The 14,377-nt window shown below is 40.3% G+C and overlaps 1 protein-coding gene across 2 annotated transcripts in view; it reads right to left on the bottom strand.

The window, feature by feature from the left end:
* The window catches only part of pex7 (peroxisomal biogenesis factor 7), a 41,942-nt gene that overhangs the window by 15,588 nt on the left and 11,977 nt on the right, over positions 1-14,377 (bottom strand). For both annotated transcript variants that reach the window (XM_074685181.1, XM_074685183.1), the window contains exons 7-9: positions 11,625-11,731; positions 10,340-10,453; positions 6,780-6,835 (exon numbers count right to left, since the gene is read on the bottom strand). In XM_074685181.1, the coding sequence (XP_074541282.1) occupies positions 6,780-6,835; positions 10,340-10,453; positions 11,625-11,731 (277 nt within the window). The remainder of the gene's footprint in view (positions 1-6,779; positions 6,836-10,339; positions 10,454-11,624; positions 11,732-14,377) is intronic.

Genomic DNA, 14,377 nt, shown 5'->3' with positions numbered 1-14,377 from the left:
TTTGGCGTTTCAGGAGGAAACGTTGTTGTGTAAATGGGGCCTAAGTAATCCTCAGGTGGTGCCTTTAATGATCTTAAATAAATGCTCAGAGCATGAAGGGATTTTGGCCTCAATAGCCCTGTTGTCCGCAAAGTACTGCTATATAATCAAGGAATAGCATAGATATTCAATGGAACTTGCATTGAAATTGGTTGTTTTAGTCAAAATTATGCTACATCCCTTACTTATGCTACATACCATACTTAAGTTATTCACTATAAATTTCCATTTTACCCCCATAGATTCCTGCTCATTTCCATAAATTCCAATTAAAAGTTTCCAACTTTGAAAATTCCCAGAATTCTGCAACTCTAGTCTGAAGCAAAACTGACTCAAACGGAAGTGTTGAATTTGTATCTGAAATAATAGAATAAAAGCTTTTAGAAAAAATAACTTGAAGAAAAAAAAATCAATCAAGTGCATTTTAAGTGCTCACTCATTCACAAATCCAAAACCCATTCATTGGTCTCAGTGCGATAAGAGTTATAAGTCTGCATCGTAATGAAGTGCAGCTGCAATAAAATAATCTTAACTGATACGAATGCATTACTGTCACAGCGCTGCTGTCGGTGCATTAAAAGGAAGGAGTAATAATACTGCAGCTAAGAGCCTCTGGAGCCTTGATTGGTTTCATAAAGAGAAACAGGAATGATTTACAGCCAACTGCAGCGAGGAACCACACTCGTCTGAGGAGGGGAGAGAGAGGCTTGTGTTTTACAAAGAATAGATTAAGTAAGATCTAAAGTGTTTGGACAAACCTCTGCAGAGGACGTCTCTCTCTTACAACACATTTCTTTATACAAAGAGATCCATGTGTGGTCCAGATTACAGCTGTCGCTGACACTCCTGTGTGTATGTGTAGAAGTGTGTGTTTAGGACCAGATGACTGTCCCAGTTAGACAAACACACTGTGTTATTTGTATAAATGAGGCCTGCACTGCCTTTTGTCTGCAGTTTCCATGGTAGGTAATTATTTAGCTTCTATTGTGCTTCATTCTGTGGAACCGTCCGTTCACCTGTCAGCTTTGTGTGTGCGTCTCACTATTACTGCGAAACTCATTAAGTCCCAGCGGACGCAGAGAAAAGCAGAGCAGGAGGAGGGCAGGGGAGGATAGAGGTGAGGGAAGACAACAGAAAGAGAGGCAGAAATGTAGAGAAAGTGATTAGATCCGGCCCCCATTAGGGTCAGTGATGCTTTTTATTTCAAACAGGAAATTAATGTTAAGAGTCACACAAACACACGGGCTGCTGTGGAGCACGGAAAACCTTATCTTAAGCAAACAACGGACGTCTGAGCGGCTGTTAGGGAGGGACAACATGGGCTCACTGTTCTGAGAAAGGGAAAAAGAGCTACAGGTTTTTATTCTGACAAAAATTGGTTTTAAACCAAAGTTAAAACCATTGAAAAGAACTTTCTCATATTCACTTTAAAAACAGTTGATTTACATGAAAAGTGATTGTTTCAATAGCGTTGGTTTCAGGATTAGCAACAGAGAAGGACTACCTGTGACTCTTTGGCATGCCACTAAGTCTCTGTACCGAAAACTGACACAAATAAAATCTAAACATCAAGGAGAAAAATTAGGAAAAATTCCCAAGAGAAAGAAAATAGAATCAAAAAGTGGTTTTGCCTCTATTTAAAATCCATCCTGTTTTTTGGTTTGTTTGATTGTTTGTTGTCCACCTATGGCTGTTTTGCACAAGTAGATGGCACCACATACAAAACATCACATATTTGTATCTTAGAGTCATATTTTGTGGGAAACAACTAAAATTTATACCTACATTTCAGAAAAGTTAACTATAACTGAGCGCTTCAGTTTGAATTTTTGACCATCTGCATGTATCTTCCCATGGTCTCTACTCTCCACATTTTTGGCCTCTCTTCATCTTTCCAATCCAATTAAAGATGAAATGCTTAAAAATAACCTCAAACAAAAACAAATAGTCAAAATAAACTAACATTAAAAAGTCACGTACTCTGAGTCAGCTTTCATTTTGCTGTTCGAAATAAGCAGTACCTTCTTGTCAGTTATATAATATGAAGCCTGAAGGGGGTGCTAATAACGGCAGTTCCTTAAGTGTCCACTTGAGGCTGGCTGCAGAAACACCAGAAACCACAAACACACCCATTCAAACAAACATGTATACAGCCTGGTTCAAAACAAAATTTTAGTCTGCATGGGTAATTGCTCTACTAAACATTTTTTTTGTAGTTATTTCAACTTCTGAGTTTTGCCCACACAAGGGCATGGCTGACTTGTAACCACCAACGCCGCTTCAGAAGCAAATAGTCACTGAGACTACCTCCATGTTTTATACAGTCATTGGTTGGGAAGTATCAAAAAGTACCAACACTTTTTAAAAAAAATATATCTGTAGTCACATCTTTAAGTGAAATTTGCTGCAAGTGAAAGACGGCGTGAGAGGATGAGCTGTGGTTGAGCAGTATAGGCACAAAGTGGTGAAACAGAAAAATAAAAAAGTTTTATCCTTGTTGTATCATGGCATGTTTACAGCTCCATATGTGTGTTAGAAGGAGCTTTTCATGTTTGCCATGTGTTTCTGCTCCACCCTCCATCACATGCACTTCACCGGTTTACTTTTCTCACTCATGGGTCCATGAGTACAGCTCTGGTCAAAGTTTTGTAGAGTCCCTTTAGCTTATCATAATGATTATGTTTTTTGTATGATGCAGAAAGTAGAGAAGAGTCAGCAATGTCACCTAATTTCTTTACAGTTTTTATAAGCCAAGTTTTATGGTACTGCACCGACTTATCCATAAAATGTATGAAAAAGTAAAAAAAAAAATACACAAAAAATCAAAATCCAAACACTTGCTCTTTCACAGCTCACTTCATTTAGGTACACAAGTTCAGTTCAGTTAATTTCACACAGAGTGAGCCCTCTCCTCTGCACACCTCTTTGGCCAAAACAATAAAACCTCCCATGATGCTCCAGTCAAAGCTGAGATTGAAGGTTATGACTGAATAAATAAAAAAGACAAGATGAGGCTGTGGGCGGAAATGAGGATTACTATAGGATGAACACGTCATTGTGGTTGTAGAGTGTGTGTGTGTGTGTGTGTGTGTGTGTGTGTGTGTGTGTGTGTGTGTGTGTTCCGATGAATTTCCAAATGAGTGCAGCATACGTGCTCTTATGTTTTGTTTTGTGTGCAGGTGGACTGGATCATTGTTTGCACATGTGACAACCAGTGTGTAAGCACACAGGAAGAGGCAGGTGTGTGTATTAGTGTGTGAGTGGGAGGTGTGACAGGCTGCCAACAGGTGGCTGAGTTGGCGCACAGATTTTAAATTTATATTTCACATCAAATAAACAGGATGACTGGAATTTGAATGCGTCAAAGTTTGATGTTTAGATACATTTCATGTCTGGCTGCGTGCTACCAGCCCTTCCACATGCTGGCATGGATTGCCAAAACCAAGGCAGGGAGAGCAGCAGCAAAGAGCCCAGAGAGAAATATAACCAGAACTAAATGGGAGTTATATCTTGCTTTGATACTTTTACCAGAATAGGAAAGAGACAAATACACAAGGCATTTTTTAAACGTTGTCAGGTGTGGCATTCATCAGTTGAAGTTTGATAACAGACGTGGGTAAAGCTGCAGAAAGGCTGCTGATGCATGGACAAAGAGGAGACCGACCGCTAATGATGTAAAGAGTCTCCTGTTAATGAGGCAACAACAGCCTCCTGCAGTCAGTCATAATCAATGCTTAGAGGCTTCACACAGCTGTGACCACACACTCACACACACTCCAACACAGGCTGTGCACGAGTGGAGGAGAGGTTATAATTAGTCAGGTAGTTTGTGTTTGAGGAAGAAACAAACCTGCAGCTCTGTCTCATTCAGAGTGTTTAAATCTGATAACATCAGCAGGAGAAGAAGAATAAGATGTTATCACTGCAGTAAAGACTGGATTAAGGATTGTCTCTGAGGACAGACAGCAAGCGGGTTAATAAAAGAAGAGAAAATATTGAAGATCAAATTGAAGATAGAGACATTTTTTAGCACTTTAAAAAGTTCCTCTGCACGACACAGTTTGTGAAAACCAGCTGAAGACGAGTCAGTGAGGAGAAACTTGGTTCTGTCCCTTTGGCTAGGGGGGACTTTAACAGATACCTACTGAATTCTGTCGAAAGTACCAGGTACCGATTCATGAAAAATCATAAGGTACCATGTTTAGGTACCTAAATGCATCCTTTTCCATGCTGGACATTAACACAGCATTACACGGTTATATATATTGAAGAATAAACATGTTAAATTGAAGAAAAAATTACATTTTATTAACAAACAAATTGATATTTTTTACCACATAAACACAAAAAAGTACCCAAAATTGGTACTGTCTAGTACCGATACCGGTTCCCGGGTACTGGGCATCGGTGCCTTATTGTTTTAAATGTCAAAGGTACCCATCCTACTTTTGGCTGTCTCTTTAAGCCCCACAAACCCCCTCCACTCTGATTGGCCAGCCCTCTGAAAGCCTGTAGGGGGGCGTGTTATGGGCAGACCTTGGTGTTTGAGGTCCGCCCTCCAACTTTTCCATCTTTGTCTTGTTAATGATCTATTTCTATTTATCAATGACATATTTTAAAATATATCTCACGGATAATGGCTGCCCATTAAAAAAATGGTTCTTCATTTCTTTTATTCTTCGGTACAGAAAACAGAGAGTTTTTTCCTCAAAGTCTAAGGAAAACAATGTCAGCAAGTCCTGTGGAGATCTTGTGAAAATCTTGTGATGATCTAGTGTTTTTTTTTTTTTTTTTTAATACAGAGATTTTTGACGTGTTGGATTTGGAAAACATATGAATATGAAGAGGTTTAAAACTTTGTACTCACTCAGTCTGATCACCCAGGATTAATACTGTATATCCTTCTTTATCATATAGAAAAGCAGAAGACCCCCTCTATAAAAGTCAGCTTTCAATGTTGATTTCTTTCTTTTATATCTCAGAGGGTTTAGCAGGTGGTGACTCTATCTATCCCTGTTGTGTCTGTGTGTGTGTGTGTATAATGAAATCAGGACTCAGCATGGAGTATTTCAGCCAATGAAAGCGCTGATCAATAAAACACAGCGTTTGGCACACAGCCAGCTCTCAGCACATTTATCTCCCAGCCTTCTTCTCCCTCCTTTCGGCATTTTACGTCCTCTCTTTTTTCTCCCTCCATCCTTTGACATAACTAAGAGCTGACGTTCATTTGTTTTATGTCCCCTCTTTCAACTCAGCAATGATTCATCCTTCATCTTCTGTTTGGAGTCTCATCAACTACAGCAGACGTTAAATTAAGCAACATTTACAGAGAAGATTGAACGACACAGATTATTATCGGTGTCTGAAATCCTGAAAGGTAAAGTTACTTTTTAGTCTAGGAAGATGTAACTACTGTTTGTGGTCAAAAAACTAAACTCTGTGCTCTTTTGCTACTGAGATGTTTTCTGTAATATCGTCAGACACTGTGAATGAAAATCTGCGCCTGTTGGTGACAAAATAAGACACGCGATTCAACTTTGATTGTTTGCTGCTCTGATTGAGCCTGAAAGATTACAGTGCAGTATCAGATCTTCAGCTGCCAGCTGGAGGAGGACTTTTAGAGGGACACTAAAGCTGTTGCAGCTGCCGATAAGACACCAAAGACCAGTTTTTCAAAACTTGATCCTTCTGAAACCTCCCTGGCGTGAATATGTGATGCTTTTCTATGAGGCTAAATTCAATACCTTCCTCATTTTACGGTCAGGCACAATAAACAATTTAAAAAATGTCACTGTAGGCCCTTAAAGAGTGGAATTGATTATTTTGATGGGTGAATCAATAATGAAAGTAATCATTATCAGTCTTTTTTTGAGTGATGGCAAAGCTCAGGGGGTTTAGAAATATTATCATAATGGAAAATTAGCAAGTTAAAGGTAGCAAAGAGTCCAAAGTTAGAGCCGCAATGTCAGCTCTACTTTCTCAGAATCTTACTGAATTAATTTCTTCACCTTTCAACCCTTCACCTTTTCATCAATGGAGCAAACTCTTGCTACATTATAATTATACACTAGCGCAGCTCCAATCACATTAAACCTTAAGAGCCTCAAATATACAGGTTTGACAGTGCAGGTAACACTTTTTAATCAAGTGCTGCAGAGACTCGTGAGAACCACCGCTGAGCGAGAAACGGAGAAGGAGGGTATGATTATGCAGCAGCATATTCTCAAAGAGCTACAGGTGCAGTCATGCTTGATATTAGAGATCTTAATAACTAAACCTCTGCAGCGCAATAAAAGAAAAACTCATCTCCATGTGTCTGTCCACACCTCACACACCAGTTAACTTTATCACACATAACCACAGCGTCATGACTCCTTACACCTTCACATCATACATCCACTCTGAGGGAGAGGAAAAGATAAGATTGACAACACTTCTTCATTTGTAAGAAATGTTTCCGAGGAGGAGCTCTGCAGGGTTTCTGTTTCCTCTCTAATGTTTCCGATAGATGATTTCAAGTAAACACATTTAATCTAAACCTGTTAAACCTCATTTATTTCCACGGATCATTAACCCAGAGTGAGCTGCAGATATCATTGGCTTTCTGTTGTACTTCACTTTAAACACGACTGAAAAGGAGCCGCTTAGATTTTAATTAATTAGAAGAGGAACAAATTCAGATGGTATACCGAAAAATAAGAAGCACAGACAAAAAGAAGACAGTGATCGCAAGTCCTTACCTGACGGTGAAGTCGTATGAGCAGGACGCCAACACCGTCCCACTGAACGGAGAAAACTGCAGGAAAAAGATAAAAGAAGGATTAGAAGGTGAAGATACTTGCTGTCAAGTCCAAAGCGTTTAAATAATTTATCATAGAAAATGTAATTTGTCACTTCTTTTAAACTGAAAATCTTATTTGTAAAATCTACTCAAACAGTCTGCTTAAAAAAAATAAAATAACACAAGATCTTTACTAGATCTGTTAAAATGAAGCCATCACATAAGAATCTCCTTTTTGCTTAATGACAAGTTCGAGGGTAGGGTCTCAAACACCAAGGTCTGCCCATAGCTCCATCTCTGGGAGGCCTCCGAAAGGCTGGCCAATCAGAAGGAAGGGGGTTTGTGGAGCAAGGAGCCTTAAAGAGGGGTTATGTCCTTTATTTCTTTACTCTTTATTCTGTCCCTCAGGTGCCTCCTGTAGATTTTTACTGAATTTACAGCTCAAAAATTCTCTTTTGTTCTCTTCCTGGTGTTGTATTCAACCCTTATTTCAGCCTTTGTCTGGAACACTCTGTTTTAGCTGCTGTCTCTTTAAGGCTCACTGCTTTGCAAACCCCCATCCCTCTGATTGGCCAGCTCTCAAGAGGCCTGTTGGAGGCAGAGCTACAGGCAGGCTTTAGTGGTTTCCTGTTAGAGCCTGAAATGTATGCTGAGCCCAAAATTTATTCAAAAAAAAAAGTGATCCTCATGCGATGACATGAAGATCTCATGATAATCTTTAAGTCATGTGGAGACACTACAGGGGGCACTGGGGGGACAGAATAAAGACTAAGTAAAGCTTAATACCCCTCCTTTAGGATATTTTCCCAACTGTGTTTCATATTCAGGCATTAAAGTGTTAAAGAACTCTGTCTGGTTAAATAAAGGAATAAAAGCTGTTATTAAAGGAAAAAAATGCAGTGGTTGCTCTTTCCAAAGACAATGACCGAGCAGAAACCTGCCGTGTTAAAAGAAAAAGCTGAATGTTTGAGTCCTCCGTCGACTAACTCTTTCATCTCTCCACACTTTTATTTCGTTCTGATGTTTCACTGAAGTTGTCTCTTTGAGGCTGCAGACGGTGGAGGTTCCCTGCTCATCTTGAAAAAAAAAGTTGTGAACATTAAAAATGAGTTCATTCTTTTTTTTCATCCTGGTTGAAAAGAAAGGACTGGAGGCAGGTAAAGCAGACATTTCAGCCTCTTCTCTACTCAGCAGTTTGAGGATTGTGCCGACACAGAGAGAGACACAGAGGAGTCCACAGAGAGAAATCACAGCGAGTGTCAGCTAAGCACTCTTAAATTAATTTATTCCTTCATTTGTTCCCCCTCTCTGCTTCTGACAGTTTCACCTTTCTTATCAAGCAGATTCTGTGTCTGCCTCATTTCACTCCTCTCCATGCTGATGGTCCTCTCTCTCTGTATTTTATAGAGCTACTTTATCGCTTTCACCTGCAGAAACTTTTTGTCACTGGTGCAAAAACAAATATTTAGAGAGTCTGAGCTCTACTGGAGCAAAGAATTATCAATGCTAACCAAGTTTAATGTTTTCTGTTTTGTCTGGCTTAGCGAGGTCCAAACTTTTAGGTCTAAAATCTATTTTCTTACAAAACTTCACATACCTATTGGAAAGAAAAAGTTGTGTATTATTTTTTTTCTCAGTAGAAGATTCTTTGCACATGAAAACTTAAGAAACAGATCTGGTCCATTTTCTCCATATCTATCTACGTTCACTGGCCACTTTATTAGGTACACCTTGCTAGTACCGGGTTGGACCCCTTTTTCCTTCAGAACTGCTTTAATCCATGGCATAGATTCAACAAGGTACTGGAAACATTCCTCAGAGAGTTTGGTCCATATTGACATGATAGCATCACACAGTTGCTGCAGATTTGTCGGCTGAACATCCATGATGAGAATCTCCTGTTCCACCACATCCCAAAGGTGCTCTATTGGATTGAGATCTGGTGACTGTGGAGGCCATTTGAGTACAGTGAACTCATTATCATGTTCAAGAAACCAGTCTGAGATTATTCCAGCTTTATGACATGGAGCGTTATCCTGCTGGAAGTAGCCATCAGAAGATGGGTACACTGTGCTCATAAAGGGATGGACATGGTCAGCAACAATACCCAGGTAGGCTGTGGACTTAAAACCATGCTCAGTTGGTACTAAGGGGCCCAAAGTGAGCCAAGAAAATATCCCCCACACCATTACACCACCAGCAGCAGCCTGAACCGTTGATACAAGGCAGGATGGATCCATGCTTTCATGTTGTTGACGCCAAATTCTGACCCTACCATCTGAATGTGGAGCAGAAATCCAGACTCATCAGACAAGGCAACGTTTTTCCAATCTTCTATTGTCCAGTTTTGGTGAGCCTGTGTGAATTGTAGCCTCAGTTTCCTGTTCTTAGCTGACAGGAGGGTCACCCGGTGTGGTCTTCTGCTGCTGTAGCCCATCTGCCTCAAAGTTGGACGTGTTGTGCGTTCAGAGATGCTCTTCTGCAGACCTCGGTTGTAACCAGTGGTTATTTGAGTTACTGCTTCCTTTCTATCAGCTTGAACCAGTCTGTCCATTCTCCTCTGACCTCTGACATCAACAAGGCATTTTCACCCACAGAACTGCTGCTCACTGGATATTTTCTCTTTTTGGGACCATTTTCTGCAAACCCTAGAGATGGTTGTGTGTGAAAATTCCAGTAGATCAGCAATTTCTAAAATACTCAGACCAGCCCAAGTGGCACCAACAACCATGCCACGTTCAAAGTCTCTTAAATCACCTTTCTTCCCCATTCTGATGCTCGGTTTGAACTGCAGCAGACCGTCTTGACCATGTCTACATGCTTAAATACATTGAGTTGCTGCCATGTGATTGGCTAATTAGAAATTTGTGTTAACAAGCAGTTGGACAGGTGTGCCTAACAAAGTGGCCAGTGAGTGTATATCTTTACCTCACTGATTCTGTTTTTGCCTGAAATGTTGTTTGTGCTGGAAATGTTTCCAACCTCCCGTTTATTTTGTCTCTTTCCTCTGCCTTTGCTGATTTCGCCTCTTCTCCTCTCCTTCTCTTAATCAATACAAGGTGACAGATTTGCAAACCTCCACCAAACACACACTCTCTTACACACATTCACAGTTTTAAAGCATTGATAAGAATCACCTGTCCTAAAAACAGACAGAGATAGAGAGATGGCGTTTAATTGGGTGAACTCAGTAGAGTTTGTGTGTGTGTGTGTGAAGTGGCATGTGTCTAATCTCAGTAAGTGGGATGCATTTAGGGAGTCCTCTGCAGCTCTGCAAGCATGGCCCGTGTGTGTGTGTCTTATTAGGTCCATTTATGGGGGTGTTTTTGATGCTGTCAGGCCCTGCAGTGCATCTCACAGCGAACACACAAACACGCAAATGAGGTGATGCATTGTGGGAACTAAGTGTTGAAACAAGATGTTTGACAGCAAGTGAAACCAGGCCGTGTGTGTGTGCATGTTAGATTGTGTGTGTGTGTGTGTGTGTGTGTGTGTGTGTGTGTGTGTGTGTAAATATACCTTGACTCTGCGGATGGCGTAGGTGTGGCCTCGCAGTTGATTGACAGGCTGTCGGGCATTCCTTAGGTCCCACACACACACACTGCAGTCCACTGAGCCTGTGGCAACAATATTCTGCCAACACAACAATTCACATTAAAACTTACTCTTTTTCACTTAAACCCTAAATACCCTATGAAATACATTAAGTATTCACAGGAGCAGGATAAACTTAAAAAAATGTGTCCTGAATGAAGAGGTTGCTTCACAAATGCGTTGTTTTCAAACGCTTATTTTCCTTTTTTGTACAGCCTAATGCCTCTATTATTTGTTCTTGATTAGACATGTGCTTTAATTTTGAAGGGATGCAAGACAATTATTTGTCACAAAAGCAAATGAAAGCAACTTAAATATGTATCAGCAAAAAAAAATTAATGTTGGATGTTTTGGCCCCTGCATATACATACAACTTAGATCTTTCAAGCTACAGCTTTCACACTGGCCATCCAAACCATGCCGCGCTCCCAGTTGTGACTATGATCTTGGAGCTTTAAGACTTTTATATAGCAACATTACAATATTAATCTCTTAACACTGCAATTATATACTCTTACAGCACTAAATTAATCTCATAATGATCGCCAAAAATTGAAATCTTATCAAGTGTTATTGTCTTGTTTTAGTAAAAATGGCCTTATTATACTTGATATGAGCCACATTCAACATTCACCTGACCAGTCCAGAAAATGTCTTGTTTCAAGTTATTTAAAGACAAAAATGAGCTCTGAATTGCTTGTAACAAGTAAAAAAAATGGAAAAATGAAAAGTTTCTAGACAATTTGCTAGAAACTAAGATAATGTCTTAATACAAGTAACTTGTCTCGTGTTCCTTTAGCAGACTTTTTAAACTTGTTACAAGCAATTCAGACCTCATTTTTGTCTTTAAATAACTTGAAACAAGACATTTCTTTGAACTGGTCAGGTGAATGTGGGTCATATTAAGTCTAAAAAGACCTTTTCTACTGAAAATAAGACAAAAACACTTGATAAGATTTTAGTTTTTTGCAGTGCAGTGATTTCAGTCGAGAAAAGTCTGTGACCTAAATCTTGTGATTTCATATCTTTTATCACGTTAGACTTTAACCAGGCAACAATATGACTTATTCTTGTAATACCTTGTTTTCTCGTACACATCATCTTGTCAACTGGATTTCCAATTAAAGCAGTGGTGGGAAACAAAGCCGCTGTAATGAGTCTTAATTCAAAACCTCATTAGCTAGTTTTACAATCTTTGGGTGGCCTTTACCTGGTCATACTTGCACCAATCACAGCTCAGGATCTCAGCTTTGTGAGCTGGGACGGCCAATCGACACGCAGCTGCTTTTATGTCCCAAACTCTGAGCGTGCCGTCACCTGAAGGCAAACACACAGAGAGACAAAAGAGGTTCAAAACCACGACACACACCTGAGGGGTGGTGCTGCTTTAACACACTGTTTGAGTTAATATAAATGAAAGAGAGAAATAAACGCACAAGAGAGATGAATGGAGGTTAATCGAGGGGAACAGTACGAGCAGTGTTTGAAATCTTACAGACAGCTGGTTTCATTTTGTGTGTGTGTGTGTGTGTGTGTGTGTGTGTGTGTGTGTGTGTGTGTGTGTGTGTGTGTGTGTGTGTGTGTGTGTGTGTGTGTGTGTGTGTGTGTCTGTGTGTGTGTGTGTGTGTGTGTGTGTGTCTGTGTGTGTGTTTGTGTGTGTGTATGTGTCCCTCTATAACTTATTCTCTGGTGAACCGTGGTACTCATTTCAGGGACCACTTCATTATGGCATTAACCCAACACCAAATGCGTGGGTGTGAATGTGTGTAGAGGGGTGTGTGTGAGTTTGTGTGTGTGTGTTTCTGGGCAAAGGTTGAGGGTCTGCCAGCACACTGCGACACTCAGAATTGTATTCATTTCACAGCCAGCAGCTTCAGAGAGGTTTATAAAATCTTCACTTTTTAGATTCTTCAGTCTAAATTTACAGTCATGGATCATAAAAATGGAAAAATATAATTAAAAAATTAATTCTGGAATATTCTTCAACTGTATTCACTTTTTCTACTTTAATGACTGCGTTTGTATGTGGTCCCAAAAACAAAGGATGGAAATTAATGTTTGGACCCAACAGAGACTAACTCAGGGCATTTCTCTGATAGGATTACGTGACTGGGCCGCTCTTCCAAAATGACGCCCCCTAAAGTCCCTTTGAGGCGAACGCCACAGGGAATCTGGCTGGGACATTTTGGAGTCGGAGTGCGGTGGGATGTGGGAAAATCCTGAAAACATTTGCACACAGCTCAGAGAAATGTTTGTTTGTTCCAGATGAGATTAAAGAGCTTCTTCCACCTCATGTTTACTGACCAGAAGATTAATCCACATGCTTCCTCCTCCTCCTCTTCCTCCTCCTTCTCTTTAATCTCAGTGATGGATACAAAAAAAACTCCTCCTCCTCCTGCTGCTGCTTCTCTTCATTGATTCAAACTGTTCACTCCTCACATCCTCCCTTCTTTTCTCCTCTTTTTCACACAGTCATTCACTCACAGCCAGATGTGTGAGATCCTGTGTGAAAGTGTGTGTAAGCAGTGTGTGTGTGTATCGCATTTGACTACATCAGACCTGTTTTACATTTTGTTCTTGCAGCAGCAGCGAAGAGGGTCTGCATAAAAATGTATGAGGTCCTTCCTTTGTGTGTGTGTGCGCATCAGAGGCTGACTTCTTAAAAGGGTCTCCCTCTATTTCACCTGGTATCGCTGCTGCATCAGCAAGATTGGCAAACACACACACACTCACTCACATCTACCAAGTAGTACTGAACTACAGTAGACAAAGTTGTTTACACGGTTAACAACCCATTTTTTCGACAATTCCTCTTTTCTGCCAAGGTTGGCTGCAATTTCACGCCAGTTATTGTTCATCACACAGTTATTACAGTGATCCCTGTGTGATGAATCATATAAATCTTCCAAATCTTAGTGTTTTTTGTAGGACCATGTGAGGGGGGAAGACTGTTAAAATGACAGCATTCGTCCACACTAAAGACTGATTTAAACTTGACATGTCCGCGGCATCCGGATGTCTTCATGCAGTCGAATGACATCATTTTGTGTGCAGTCCTTTTCTCATGAAAAATGTCCATGCCGCACACACTCTTAAAGTTTTAAATGGCCGGATGGAGACAAACAGACAAGATGGCAGAGGTGGTGGAAGTGCAGAAATACAGGCATCTGTATGACTCTTCACACAAAGTTTACCGTGATAACCGGGTGGTAAATAATTCATGGCATGAAATTGCGGCCACTCTCGGCAGAGAAGGGGAATTTGTTGAAAGAACCTGGCAAAATCTCCTGGACAAATATATAAATGTGTTGTAAACAAAGGCAAACTTCTTTGACTCTGGTTTAGTACTCTGGTAGACGTCTCATTTCCGCATAAAGCATAACACAGCTTTACCCCAGGCTTACACTGAATCCTGTGCGGGTCCGGTGTGGCTTCTGCATGCAATCCGTATCATTAAAATCACTGTTTTAGGCTCACATTAGCCCCGCGCGGTGCAAGTCCAGTTGCGAGAGCCGTACGGCACAACGGAAAGAATCCGCAAGAAGTCAATTTTTCCCAGACACCAAAGAGGGTCTGTGTCAAGCTGAATGAAATATGACGAGCTATACAGGAAGTGAATTGCCAGATGGCATGAAGCTTAGTTTTTTTTTCAAAATAAAACCAGTGTACAAACAAATGTAACTTGATTCTTCTTTGACAGCACAGTCGTGCTAGTAGTAAATGTAAACATTACATCACACCTGGTGACACGAGGTCGCAATAGTGAGCAGCACAGCATCTCCTCACTCATTTTGACGACAACAATGGATGACGAGAGACTCATCCTTGAAGTGGAGAGTCATTCCATTTTATATGACACATCCCATCCTTATTATAATGATAATACAAGAAAAGAAAAAAGTAACGTTATTTAAAATAATAAACATAAGAAGAATAAAGGCTTGTGTAATTACTCATTGTAGA

This window comes from Halichoeres trimaculatus, unplaced genomic scaffold (genome assembly GCF_033239565.1).
Source record: "Halichoeres trimaculatus isolate MK-OKI-2021-1 unplaced genomic scaffold, fHalTri1.1 fHalTri1_scaffold_13, whole genome shotgun sequence".
Lineage (NCBI taxonomy): Eukaryota > Metazoa > Chordata > Actinopteri > Labriformes > Labridae > Halichoeres > Halichoeres trimaculatus.
The sequence above is the reverse complement of the archived record's forward strand: the minus strand, read 5'-3'. Positions and strand labels throughout refer to the sequence as shown.